Source organism: Phyllobates terribilis, unplaced genomic scaffold (genome assembly GCF_046119375.1).
Source record: "Phyllobates terribilis strain yellow unplaced genomic scaffold, ASM4611937v1 Scaffold_2__4_contigs__length_985480577, whole genome shotgun sequence".
In the NCBI taxonomy this organism is placed as follows: domain Eukaryota; kingdom Metazoa; phylum Chordata; class Amphibia; order Anura; family Dendrobatidae; genus Phyllobates; species Phyllobates terribilis.
The window spans coordinates 70,314,157-70,326,796 of record NW_027362762.1 but is presented as its reverse complement, the minus strand read 5'-3'; the positions used below and the strand labels follow the sequence as shown (position 1 = coordinate 70,326,796).

The window sequence follows — 12,640 nt, the reverse complement described above, 5'->3', positions numbered from 1 at the left end:
ACCTTGAGATCATCTTATTATTAAACCAACAGTGGTGTGAAAAACTGTTTGCCCCCTTCCTGATTTCTTATTCTTTTGCATGTTTGTTACACTTAAATGTTTCAGATCACAAAACAAATTTAAATATTAGACAAACATAACAAAAGTAAACACAAAATGCAGTTTTTAAATGAAGGTCTTTATTATTAAGGGGAAAAAAATCCAAACCTACAGGGCCCTGTGTGAAAAAGTGATTCCCCCCTCCTTAAAACATAAATTAACTGAGGTTTATCACATCTTTGGAAAACTGATTTAACTTTCCCTAGCCACACACGGCTGATTACTGCCACACCTGTTTTCAATCAAGAAATCACTTAAATAGGACCTGCCTAACAAAGTGAAGAAGACCAAAAGATCCTCAAAAGCTAGACATCATGCTGCGATCCAAAGAAATTCAGGAACAAATGAGAAACAAAATAATTGAGATATATCTGTCTGGAAAAGGTTATAAAGCCATTTCTAAAGCTTTGAGACTCCAGCGAACCATAGTGAGAGCCATTATTCACAAATGGCGAAAACATGGAACAGTGGTGAACCTTCCCAGGAGTGGCCGACCGGCCAAAATTACCCCAAGAGCGCAGCGAAGATTCATCCAAGAGGTCATAAAAGACCCCACAATATCATCCAAAGAACTGCAGGCCTCACTTGCCTCAGTTAAGGTCAGTGTTCATGACTCAACTATAAGAAAGAGACTGGGCAAAAATGGCATGCATGGCAGAGTTCCAAGATGAAAACCACTGCTGAGCAAAAAGAACATAAAGGCTCGTCTCAGTTTTGCCAGAAAACATCTTGATGATCGCCAAGTCTTTTGGGAGAATGCTCTGTAGACTGACGAGACAAAAGCTGAACTTTTTGGAATGTGTATGCCCCATTACATCTGGCGTAGAAGTAACACAGCATTTCAGAAAAGGAACATCATACAAACAGTAAAATATGGTGGTGGTAGTGTGATGGTCTGGGGCTGTTTTGCTGCTTCAGGACCTAGAAGACATGCTGTGGTAAATGGAACCATGAATTCTGCTGTCTACCAAAAATCCTGAAAGAGTATGTCCAGCCATCTGGCCGTGACCTCAAGCTGAAGCGCACTTGGGTTATGCAGCAGGACAATGATCCAAAACACCAGCAAGTTCACCTCTGAATGGCTTAATAAAATCAAAATTAAGACTTTGGAGTGACCTAGTCAAAGTCCAGACCTTAATCCGATTGAGATGCTGTGACATGTGTGGCGCCCCTGAGGGTTCGGTCGCCACAGAGGTATTGCATCTCATCCAGTGGTGTGGTATGTCACTCTCAGGTAAGGAACGAGTGTGGCTCAGGACCCTAACACTGCATTCACTGCACCACATTTCCGGGGGACAGGGCGACCATGCTCCTGTGGGGAAGCACAACTGTCCCTGATCCCTGGCTGGGGTGGGGAGGAACCACCTAGAGAGGGGGAACCAGGTAGTGGATGGGTGGAGGAAGTAGTTAAGGGGAGCACTGGAGTAGGGGCATATAAAAGTAAGGAACCATTTTGGTTCAGGGAGAGAAGAGAGTGTTCAGTCAGAGGAGGAGAGTGTAGGAGCGGGGGCTCTGTACGAGCTCTGCTCCGCAGGCAGGCCTAGTTAAGAGGCCTGAGCCTGAAAGGAGAAAGGAGAGGAAAGAGGGAGCAGGAAGGCTCCAGGAAAGGAACCGAAGGGACTCCCAGGGGTACGGGCCGCGCAGCTGCCACCCGTACGCCCGCCGCTGCCAGGAGGTAGGGGGGGGTCAGGCCAGAAGAAAGGGAACCGGATCCCTCAACCAGCAGAGACTACAAGGCTCAACTGGGAACCGGAGGCTGCAGCACTTCAAGTTCGGCAAGCCGCCCACACCAGCCACTAGGAAGGTAGCCACATAGGGCCAGGGGATGGAACACACGTCGCCCGCCAAGGCCCGAGGACACTGGACAGAGGTGCCGCTAGGTGTGAGGTACAAGGAGAGAGGCCAGAGAAAGGTACACAGAACAGGGTCCTACAAAGTGCTCTGGAAATACCTGGGGGTGGACTGAGCCCCTCACTGAGTACGCACAGCACGACGAGGGAAGTTATGATCTGCAGTGTAACTTGGAAGCTGATAACCGTGAGTAAAGACCCTGGGACTGCATCACCTTGTCTCCGTGTTTCTTACCGCGCCAGCACTCACTGCACTGGGATGCCCTGCACAACCACCATCATTCACCTGCGCTGCCCTGAAGCTACACTCTTCCTGTGGGGAGTTATACTACACTTGCTGCGCATACCACCAGCTTCAGAGGACTGCTCCGCAGCGGCGGTTCTCCATAACCACAATCCACAGGTGGCGTAGTCGGACTATATAAACCTATACACATAGACTGCCACTGGTTTGACCGCCCTGGGTCACGGACCGGGTCGCCGCCTCGGTGACTACAACCCCCAGCATCCAACAAGGCCCGGTTCCGGGTATCCCCACGGCCCAGGGGGCGCGTCACATGACCTTAAAAAGGCGATTCATGCTCGGAAACCCTCTATTGCTGAATTACAACAATTTTGCAATGATGAGAGAGCCAAAATTAATCTAGAGCGTTGTAAAAGACTCATTGCCAGTTATCGCAAACGCTTGATTGCAGTTGTTGCTGCTGAGGGTGACCCAACAACTTATTAGGTTTAGGGGGCAATCGCTTTTTCACACAGAGCCCTGCAGGTTTGGATTTATTTTTCCCTTAATAATAAAGACCTTAATTTAAAAACTGTATTTTGTGTTTACTTGTCTTATCTTTGTCTATTATTTAAATTTGTTTTGTGATCTGATACATTAAAGTGTGACAAACATGCAAAAGAATAAGAAATCAGGAAGGGAACAAACATTTTTATACACCACTGTATGTTCACATAGTGTTTTTTGAGGACTTTTTTTTTTGGTCGGATCCTTTCTAAAACCCTCCTCAAAAAACACTTAAAAATGCTTGGTAAACTCTTCTTATTAATTTCTATGGGAAATCCACTTTGCTGTTCATATGAGGTTTTTTTCTTCAAGAAGTTTTGAAAAGCAAATGGTGTGAAAAAAACTGCATGTCACTTCTTTGAAGCAGTTCCTGATGGAATTTATTCCAAACTAGGCTCTGCTAAATCAAAGGGCTGCAAAGAACACTTCTGGAAGAAACACCTTCCAAAACTCTTCAAGGCTATGTGCACACAAAGTCTTTTTGTTTTGTTTTCAAAGCACAAACTCAAACTTTTTGAGGAGTTTTGAGTTTTGGAGTAGAGAATTTCTGGTCAGTTTTTGCTATTTTTCTACCCTAAAAACTCCTCGAAAAATTCTGTGTGCAAATAGCCCAAAAGCCGCTTTAAAACATCTCCAGAAAATAAACATTTCTCCAAAGGAAAGGAGAACATAGAAAGAAAAAGGAGAATTTCGGGAAGCAGTTTCAGCTTGAAAAATTCTTGGTTTTTAAACACATCAAAAAACTTTGTGTGAACATAGCCTGAGTCATCTTTCTAACGAAAAGCAATTGTCCAACTGGTGAAAGCAGGCCAGACAGAATAAATTCTCCATATCCAATCTTCCTTCCATGGAGGTGAACAGTACAGTCTGGAAACCACAGATTCACATAACTTGCTTGAGTTAAATACCTTGAAAAAAATCTCTGAGTTCCCCTGATTCTGCTGCTTTTTTCCTATTTACGCTGGGTCCCTCCATTGCTGAGATATTCACATTTATTGCTTTTGAAGTGCCATATGTGAAATTTCTGCTTGTAGTACAACTGGGCTTTCTTCAAAGTCTTCTCTGGGGACTTGCGCTTCCACCCCTCTCTCCCAGATGCTGCCAATCACGGCTTGGCAGCTGATTGAGAGGTCTAACCGTGTCTGTAATTGGTAGCATCCGGGAGGGAGAAGTGAAAGCGCACACCCCCAGAGAAAACTCTGAATAAACGCCTAGTTGCATTACAAGCAGAGATTTCACATACTGCACTCCAAATGCAACAAATGTGAATATCTCTACAATGGAGCGACGCATCGCAAAATGGAAAAAAGCATCAGAATCAGGGGAACTCAGGGATTTTGACAAGGTATTTATCTTCACTTTTTGGAGCAAGTGACAGGTCCTCTTTAAACTGAACCCATAATTTGCCGTAGAGTCCTTTTCATATGTGGAGCCATCAGTTTTACCTTCAGAAATCTTCTTGAGCCAGACGTGCAGAGTTTCTGTGACTGGCTATCACTGCCATGTGACAATCAACTTTGTGCCCAGTTAGACATACTAAAGATAGGAAGCAATGTACAAACTATACTTTTTAATTACCATTAAGATAAGAGCAATTACATATCCAATCCATACAAACAGATAAAAAAATACTAAACAAACTTCCAATGCTAAATTATTCCATTGATAAAATTGTAGTAAAATTCTAAATTTCAATCTCAGAAGTTAAAAAAACAAACAAAACAGATGTAATATGAAAATGCAGATGTCTAGTATAAATATAATCTATCGATGTATCTCTGTGGTATTGGATGAAGGCAAACCAGATATAGTAATTCTCTCTTTTTATTATCCATTCTTTTATCACTCAGCTGACCTTTTCTGAAGCCATACGAAACAAAGCCAGATTATCCATTACGGGGAGCGTAGGAGAAAATGGCCGCGTCTTGACTCCCGACTGCCCGAAGGCCGTACACACTGGGACTGCAATTAGACAAAGTTCAGGATTGGCTGTAATTGCATCGGACCTACCATAAAAACCAAATAATTTATTGAGTGCCTTAATTATACACTGTTGGTGAGTGAAATACAGCACAGACTGTGAGCCACATCATGGGAAAATCACTGAAGACCTAGAAATATTGCTGAGACCGGGAAGTACCTCCAAAAGCAGCAAACATCATCAGCAACAATGTGTGCATGAGCTCTGCTCGGAAACCCTAACTCAGATTTTATATCAGGAAAATGCATAATTTAGTTTTATTGGTGGGGGGGTGGGGATAGGGGCGGGAAAGAGTATATTAGCAGCAACAAATTTATCTTGGAGGGACTATTAAAACAGGCTTGTCATTTAGCTTATTAAACTGTGAAGTGTGGGATCAGAATGGACAATACTTCTGTTCTAACAAAAGAAGGAAAAATAGCTATAGAATTCAATGAAATTACTAACCAGTATATTGAGAAAATAAAAAAACAAAACTCCATGGATATAAAGGATGAAGCTCCAGTTGTCGAAAATAGATCTCTTTAAGAATAACTGTGATAAAAAAGAAAAAAAAAAAAAAGAAATAATAATCATGTAAATCCTGTGAAAAAAAATAAATAAATTATTTACATTTTTTTTCTTTGAAATAAAGAAAAAAAAAAACGACGACATGCTTGCTTTTTAACCGATGTAAATTGAATAGAGTACAAAACAATTCTTTTTTTACTCATCTTAGGGAACTGTTCATTGCAATAATTAAAAAAAAGAAAAAAAATGCCATCAATGTATTACATTTTTTATTTTATTTTTTTTAAATTGTGGGTCAATTTCTTCGATTTTTCATTCTCTCACACAGAAGTGTACACACACACACACACACACACATGTAATTCATTTTGTCTAAACCACCAGAAAATATAATTGTCCTATCAGTTAGATGTGTAGATTCTCATCAGATACGGGTCACTCCTGTTCCAGACATTATTTATAATCTTGTTCTGTGTATAAAAAAAACAAATGTGGTTTTTGTACCCACTGAAAATAAAATGAAAATGCGTTCTTTCTAAGATGTTGCCATCTGGAGTTATTCAAATTCTAAAATTTTTTAGAACATTTGAGACGACAAATATAAAGTAATACAAGAGCAAACCAACAGTGTCGATGTAGAATAGTTGTTTTTTTTATTTTATTTTTTTATAATTCAGGGTGTTTTTACAATCACTGCGAAATGTTTGATACGCTCATGTCATCTTTTTGATCATTTGTGTTGGAAATGTAGTATATAGTTTTGTTTTTATTTCTTGAAGGATTTTCTATTTAAAGGGGTAATCCCATCTCCAAGATCCTGTCCTAATACAGTGCCTTGAAAAAGTATTCATACCCCGTGAACTTTTTCAAATTTTTGAACGTTACACCCGTAAATTTAAATGTATTTTATTGGGATTTTATGTGAAATACCAGCACAAAGTAGCAAGTATTTGTGAAGTGTAAAGCGAATGACACACGGTTTTCTAAATATTTTAAAAATATAAATCTGAAAATTGTGACGTGCATTTGTATTCAGCCTCCCTGAATCAATACTTTGTTGGACCACCTTTCGCTGCAATTACTTCTGGGGTCTGTCTCTACCAACTTTACATATCTAGAGGTGACATTTTTGCCCATTCTTCTTTGCACACTCGCTTTCGCTCAGTGAGATTGAATGGAGACGTCTGTGATCAGCAATTTTCAAGTCTTGTAACAGATTCTCAATGGGATTTAGGTCTGGACAGTGACTTCGCCATTAACACACATGAATATGCTTTTATCTAAACCATCCATTGTAGCTCTGGCAGTATGTTTAGGGTTGTTGTCCTGCTGGAAGGTGAATCTACACCCCAGTCTCAAGTCTTTTGCAGCCTCTACAGGTTCTCCTCCAGGATTGCACTTTATTTAGCTCCATCATCTTCCCATCAACTAAGACCAGCTTCCCTGTCCCTGCTGAAGAAAAGCATCCTCACAGCATGTTGCTTCCACCACCATGTTTGACAGTGGGGATGGTGTTTTCAGGGTGATGCGCTGTGCTAGTTTTGCGCCACACACCACGTTTTGCATTTAGCCCTAAAAGTTCTACTTTGGTCTTATTTGACCAGAGCCCCTTCTTCCACATGTCCACTACAATGCTTTTTACAAACTGCTAATAGGAATTCTTATGGCTTGCTTTTAAAAATGGCTTTCTTATTGCCAGATAAAGGCCAGATTTTGGAGTATACAACTAATAGTTGTCCTGTGGACAGATTGTCCCACCTGAGCTGTGGATCTCTACAGTTCCTCCAGAGTGACCATGGACCTCTTGGCTCCTTCTCTAATTAGTGCCCTCCTTTTTTCACATTTCAGTTTATGTGGACGGCCATGTCTTGGTAGGTTTGCAGCTGTGCCATACTTCTTCCATTTTTGGATGATGGATTGAACAGTTCTCCGTGAGATGTTCAGAGCTTGGATTTTTTTTTATAACTTAAGCCTGATTTACTCTTCTCCACAACTTTATCTCTGACCTGTCTGGTGTGCTCCTTGGTTTTCATGATGCCGTTTGATCCTTAATGTCCTCATATAAACCTCTGAGGCCTTCACAGAACAGCTGTAGTTATACAGAGAATAAATTACACACAGGTGAACTCAATATATAATTATTTGACTTCTGGAGCCAATAGGTCACTCATGTTTTTATTTAGGGGTATCAGATTACAGAGAGCTGAATACAAATGCACATCATAATTTTCAGATTTATATTTTTTAAATAATTAGGAAACCATGTATCATTTCCTTTACATTTTACAAATATTTGCTACTTTGTGTTGGTATATCACATAAAATCCCAATAAAATACTTATAAGTTTGTAGGTGTAACGTTAAAAATTGTGGAAAAGTTCACAGAATAGTTTTTCAAGGCTCTGTATGTACAAGGTGTAATAGTAATAATATTAGCAAATACCTCCAATTAGAAATGTATAGTTCTTCTGATTCGCAAAGTCGCTTACCCCATGTGCAGGGCATTTCTGCAGCTTAGGTATCCATGGTTACGATCACTCGTATAGTGACAATTGAGTCTTGCTGACGAGAGTGTATAACACTGACAAGTGCAAAGCGATGTTTTATCTGATAACACTCGGTCCAGTGTTATACTATGGGGCAGTACAGATCTGATATTTTTTTCATGCCGATTCTGCTTAAAAAAAATTGCAGTGTGCTGTGAGTGGCTTTGGAATTTGAATCGCGCACACCCATACCAGTCTAAGGGTGCCTGTGCAACATCAGACTGCACTCTGATGTCATCCGAGTGCAGTCCAACATCCACGGACACAGGCAATGGAGATGATGGAGAAAATAAGTTCACCGTCTTCTCCGTACCTGTGCTGCCATTCTTTCATGTGAGAGAATCAGATCACACTCAGATCAAACTCTGATCGAGTTTGAGCTGAGTGTCATTAAAGTAATCGGCCCAATTCTCTTGCATGAGAGAATATACACTCATATGAACCTGGCCTTAGGTAGTTAGTGGTTGTAACCATGGATATATAAGCTACTGCAATGCCCTGCACAGGGTAAGTGACATAGCAAATCAGAAGAACTATACTACATTTCTAATTGGAGGTATTTGCTAATATTATTATTATTATTATTATTATTATTATTACACCTACTACATATTAGGTTAGGATCTTGGAGATGGGAATACCCCTTTAACAGGTAAAAAGGAACTGCTGTAAATGTTAATGTAAATATAATCAACATAATTTGGGTGCCCTGATTTTTTTCTTCTTTTTTTTTTGTAACAAATTTGGAAAATATTACCCCTTTATTTTATTTTTTTTTCTATTGTAGCTTATACAAAGTCTTTTTTTGTAACTTATTACATGCCAATAACAAAAAGTTCAGTGAAATCATAATTAAAACAATTTTATTTTCTGACCTTTAAAGGTAATTTGTCAGCCTTTTTTTGCTATTTAATCTGAGATCAGCTTGATGTAGGGGCAGAGAGCCTGATTACAGGGATGTGTCACTTGTTGGGCTTTGTGCTGTAGTTTCAATACACGTAGTATTTTATCAGAAGGAGATTATCACTCTCTGACTATACATCTCAGCCAGTCAGGCTAATCTGTGTAACCCCGCCCACACCACTGATTGGTACACAATGGTGTGGGCAGGGGTGCGGGCGGGGTTATACATAGCCCAGATGTCTTAGCTCTGCTGCATCCACATAGGAAAAAACAGGAATTCTATTAAAACTTCACCAAGCAACCGAGTAAGTGATACATCACTGGAATCAAGGTCTCTGTCTCCACATTATGATGCTATTAGATTCCACAGCAAAAACTTGCTGACAGATTCCTTTTAAAGCTATTTTCAGGAACTGCAATATTGATGACCTATGTTTAGGCTATAAAAGTATGATTGTTGGTGGTCTGTTTTCCGGTGCCCCCTTCGATTAGCTGAATTAAGGGGTCAGTGCCTTCCAATAACCACTATGACCCTTTCAATGTTTACCAGGGTCAGTGGCAGGCACCTACACCGTCAGAAATGGTCGGTCTCCTAGGCAAGGAACACAGTGCTTACGAGCTCTTTTCTATAGACCTTGTAAGCACTGCTCCGATGCTGGCTGTATCTCTGGATTGGAGCAGCTTCTGTGCCCTTGCGTTCTTCCAATGCTGCAGAAGCAAAGCTGCCTGTGCTTGCTGCATCAGAGAGCACCCAGTTCAGGCTCGCAAAAAAAGTCATGCTGCCAGCCTGAACTAAATTGATGTCCGGTCCATGTTATGTGACATCAACGGTCCTGTTTACCTCTCTATGCGTAAGTGGATTACCCTTTTAAACAATTTTTTTTTAAAAAAAGGAAAAATAAAATTGTTTAGTCAAAAATAAAGAGGAAATCGAAAAAAAGATCTCTATTTTACATCCACTACATTGGTTTGATATAGCAGCAGCCTCCTTAACCCCAGACAATAAGTGCTCAGTCCTGAAAAGTATCATTGGTGTATCAGCCGCTGATTCCTACACTAGACAGTGCTGAGTGTCACTGCTTCCATTCTATACCGCCTCCTTGTCTGTCCTACACTAGGCAGTGCTGAGTGTCAGTGCTTCTATACCATACCACCTCCTTGTCTGTCCTGCAATAGTCAGTGCTGAGTGTCAGTGCTTCCATTCCATACTGCCTCCTTGTCTGTCCTACACAAAGCAGTGCTGAGTGTCAGTGCTTCCATACCATACTGCCTCCTTGTCTGTCCTACACAAAGCAGTGCTGAGTGTCAGTGCTTCCATACCATACTGCCTCCTTGTCTGTCCTACACAAGGCAGTGCTGAGTGTCAGTGCTTCTATACCATACTGCCTCCTTGTCTGTCCTACACTAGGCAGTCCTGAGTGTTAGTGCTTCCATTCCATACCCCCTCCTTTTCTGTCCTACACTAGGCAGTGCTGTGTGTCAGTGCTTCCATTCCATACTGCCTCCTTGTCTGTAAGACACTAGACAGTGCTGAGTGTCAGTGCTTCCATTCCATACTGCCTCCTTGTCTGTCCTACTCTAGGCAGTGCTGAGTGTCAGTGTTTCCATTCCATACCCCCTCCTTGTCTGTCCTACACTAGGCAGTGCTGAGTGTCAGTGCTTCTATACCATACCCCCTCCTTGTCTGTCCTACACTAGGCAGTGCTGTGTGTTAGTGCTTCCATTCCATACCGCCTCCTTGTCTGTCCTACACTAGGCAGTGCTGAGTGTCAGTGCTTCCATTCCATACCGCCTCCTTGTCTGTCCTACACTAGGCAGTGCTGTGTGTTAGTGCTTCCATTCCATACCGCCTCCTTGTCTGTCCTACACTAGGCAGTGCTGAGTGTCAGTGCTTCCATTCCATACCCCCTCCTTGGCTGTCCTACACTAGGCAGTGCTGTGTGTCAGTGCTTCCATTCCATACCGCCTCCTTGTCTGTAAGACACTAGACAGTGCTGAGTGTCAGTGCTTCCATTCCATACTGCCTCCTTGTCTGTCCTACTCTAGGCAGTGCTGAGTGTCAGTGTTTCCATTCCATACCCCCTCCTTGTCTGTCCTACACTAGGCAGTGCTGAGTGTCAGTGCTTCTATACCATACCCCCTCCTTGTCTGTCCTACACTAGGCAGTGCTGTGTGTTAGTGCTTCCATTCCATACTGCCTCCTTGTCTGTCCTACACTAGGCAGTGCTGAGTGTCAGTGCTTCCATTCCATACCGCCTCCTTGTCTGTCCTACACTAGGAAGTGCTGAGTGTCAGTGCTTCCATTCCATACTGCCTCCTTGTCTGTCCTACACTAGGCAGTGCTGAGTGTCAGTGCTTCCATTCCATACCCCCTCTTTGTCTGTCCTACACTAGGCAGTGCAGAGTGTCAGTGCTTCCATTCCATACCCCCTCCTTGTCTGTCCTACACTAGGCAGTGCTGAGTGTCAGTGCTTCCATTCCATACCGCCTCCTTGTCTGTCCTACACTAGGCAGTGCTGAGTGTCAGTGCTTCCATTCCATACTGCCTCCTTGTCTGTCCTACACTAGGCAGTGCTGAGTGTCAGTGCTTCCATTCCATACTGCCTCCTTGTCTGTAAGGGATATAAAAGAAGTGCTGGTCCAAGTTCAGTTATTTATTAGGCACATATTGCCCCCTTTCCTTCCACTTTTTAAAAGGTAAGTAAACTCTAACAAAATATAGCAACGAAATAATAACTTTTGAATAGGTTGGATTAAAAAATATTCCATTGTTTTGTATAAGCAGCTCCTAAGTAGACCTATATGTTTGTATTGTTTATGGCTACAATCAAACCCTGTGTAGTTTATTTTTTTTATTCATACTGTATGATGATTTCTTCTATTTGCCTTTAATTCTACTGTTTATGGTGGAAAAAAAAACATTGCTATCGGCAGCACATCACCCCAAGTTAACAGAGTACGTGCTGCCGACAACATGATGCTTTGTGGAGATCTTTGTTAGCAGACCAGTAAATGAGCACCCATCGAATTGTGCATTGTCACATGTTAATAGGCCCAATTGTACCTTAACCATTAACGCTCCATGATGTAATGTTACATGATGCATGTAAGGGTGTTAGGAACAGAACCCACTCCACAAAAGGCAGATGAAGGCTACATTACTTAGCCGACGTCTGCCTTTAACAGCAGTGATCAGAGCTACTGCTGATCGCTGTTGTTAGCCATTTAAATGTCACTGTTAGCCACTGCCAGCTGCATTTAAGCGCCGCAATCGGGCTCATGTGCTCATTTGGGTGCCCATCGCTCCCCCTTCAACCACCACTCGATGGGTTGTTATGACAGCCAAGAAGTTGCAGAAGGCTCCAGTGCCTGTTATGTTAATTCTTCTATGACAACCAGCCATAGACTGGTCATCTAAGGGAACTAATCCCCTGATGGAAGTAAAAAATAAAGTGAACTAAAAAATATATTTAAAAAAAAAAAATGTTGAATCATCCCCCTTTTCCGAAGTTAAAATAAAGAAATCTAAAAAAAAATGCACATATTTCGCATCAAATAAATCAAAACTCCGGAGCTGCAGTTTTTCGGTCACCGCAACACCGTAAAGAGATTGTCTGGGCTTTTTTTATATTATATGGGTGTACCTAGGCTGCAGAATGCTGACAGTTTGTAATATACTCCTTTTCTGCATTCTGCACCCTTGCCTAGATACCACACTTGGGAATGTAACCAGCTCTCTCCTGATTCTGGAGGAGCTGCTCACTCCCTGACTAGAGTTTCCCTGTCTGGCAGAGAGTAGATGTAACATCACAACAGACGCCATGCCCCCAGTCACTGCCAGACCCTCCTCTTGGCCTTGTAATGATCGAGCTTTCCAGCCATCACAGGAATCCGGTCCTGATCACACGCTGCCCGGGCTCTGTATACAGCCCCATTGCGTCCTTGCACAGCTCCGGAGCCT

At 42.0% G+C, this 12,640-nt stretch overlaps 1 protein-coding gene across 5 annotated transcripts in view; it reads left to right on the top strand.

Moving 5' to 3' along the window:
- GRIA4 (glutamate ionotropic receptor AMPA type subunit 4) overlaps window positions 1-5,369 on the top strand; it is a 469,022-nt gene extending 463,653 nt beyond the window's left edge. For 2 of the 5 annotated variants that reach the window (XM_073662086.1, XM_073662085.1), the window contains exon 16: window positions 4,590-5,369. In XM_073662086.1, the coding sequence (XP_073518187.1) occupies window positions 4,590-4,754 (165 nt within the window). In that variant the 3' untranslated portion in view covers window positions 4,755-5,369. The remainder of the gene's footprint in view (window positions 1-4,589) is intronic. The other 3 variants (XM_073662088.1, XM_073662087.1, XM_073662090.1) reach the window with 2 other exon arrangements.
- Window positions 5,370-12,640: the final 7,271 nt, after the last annotated feature.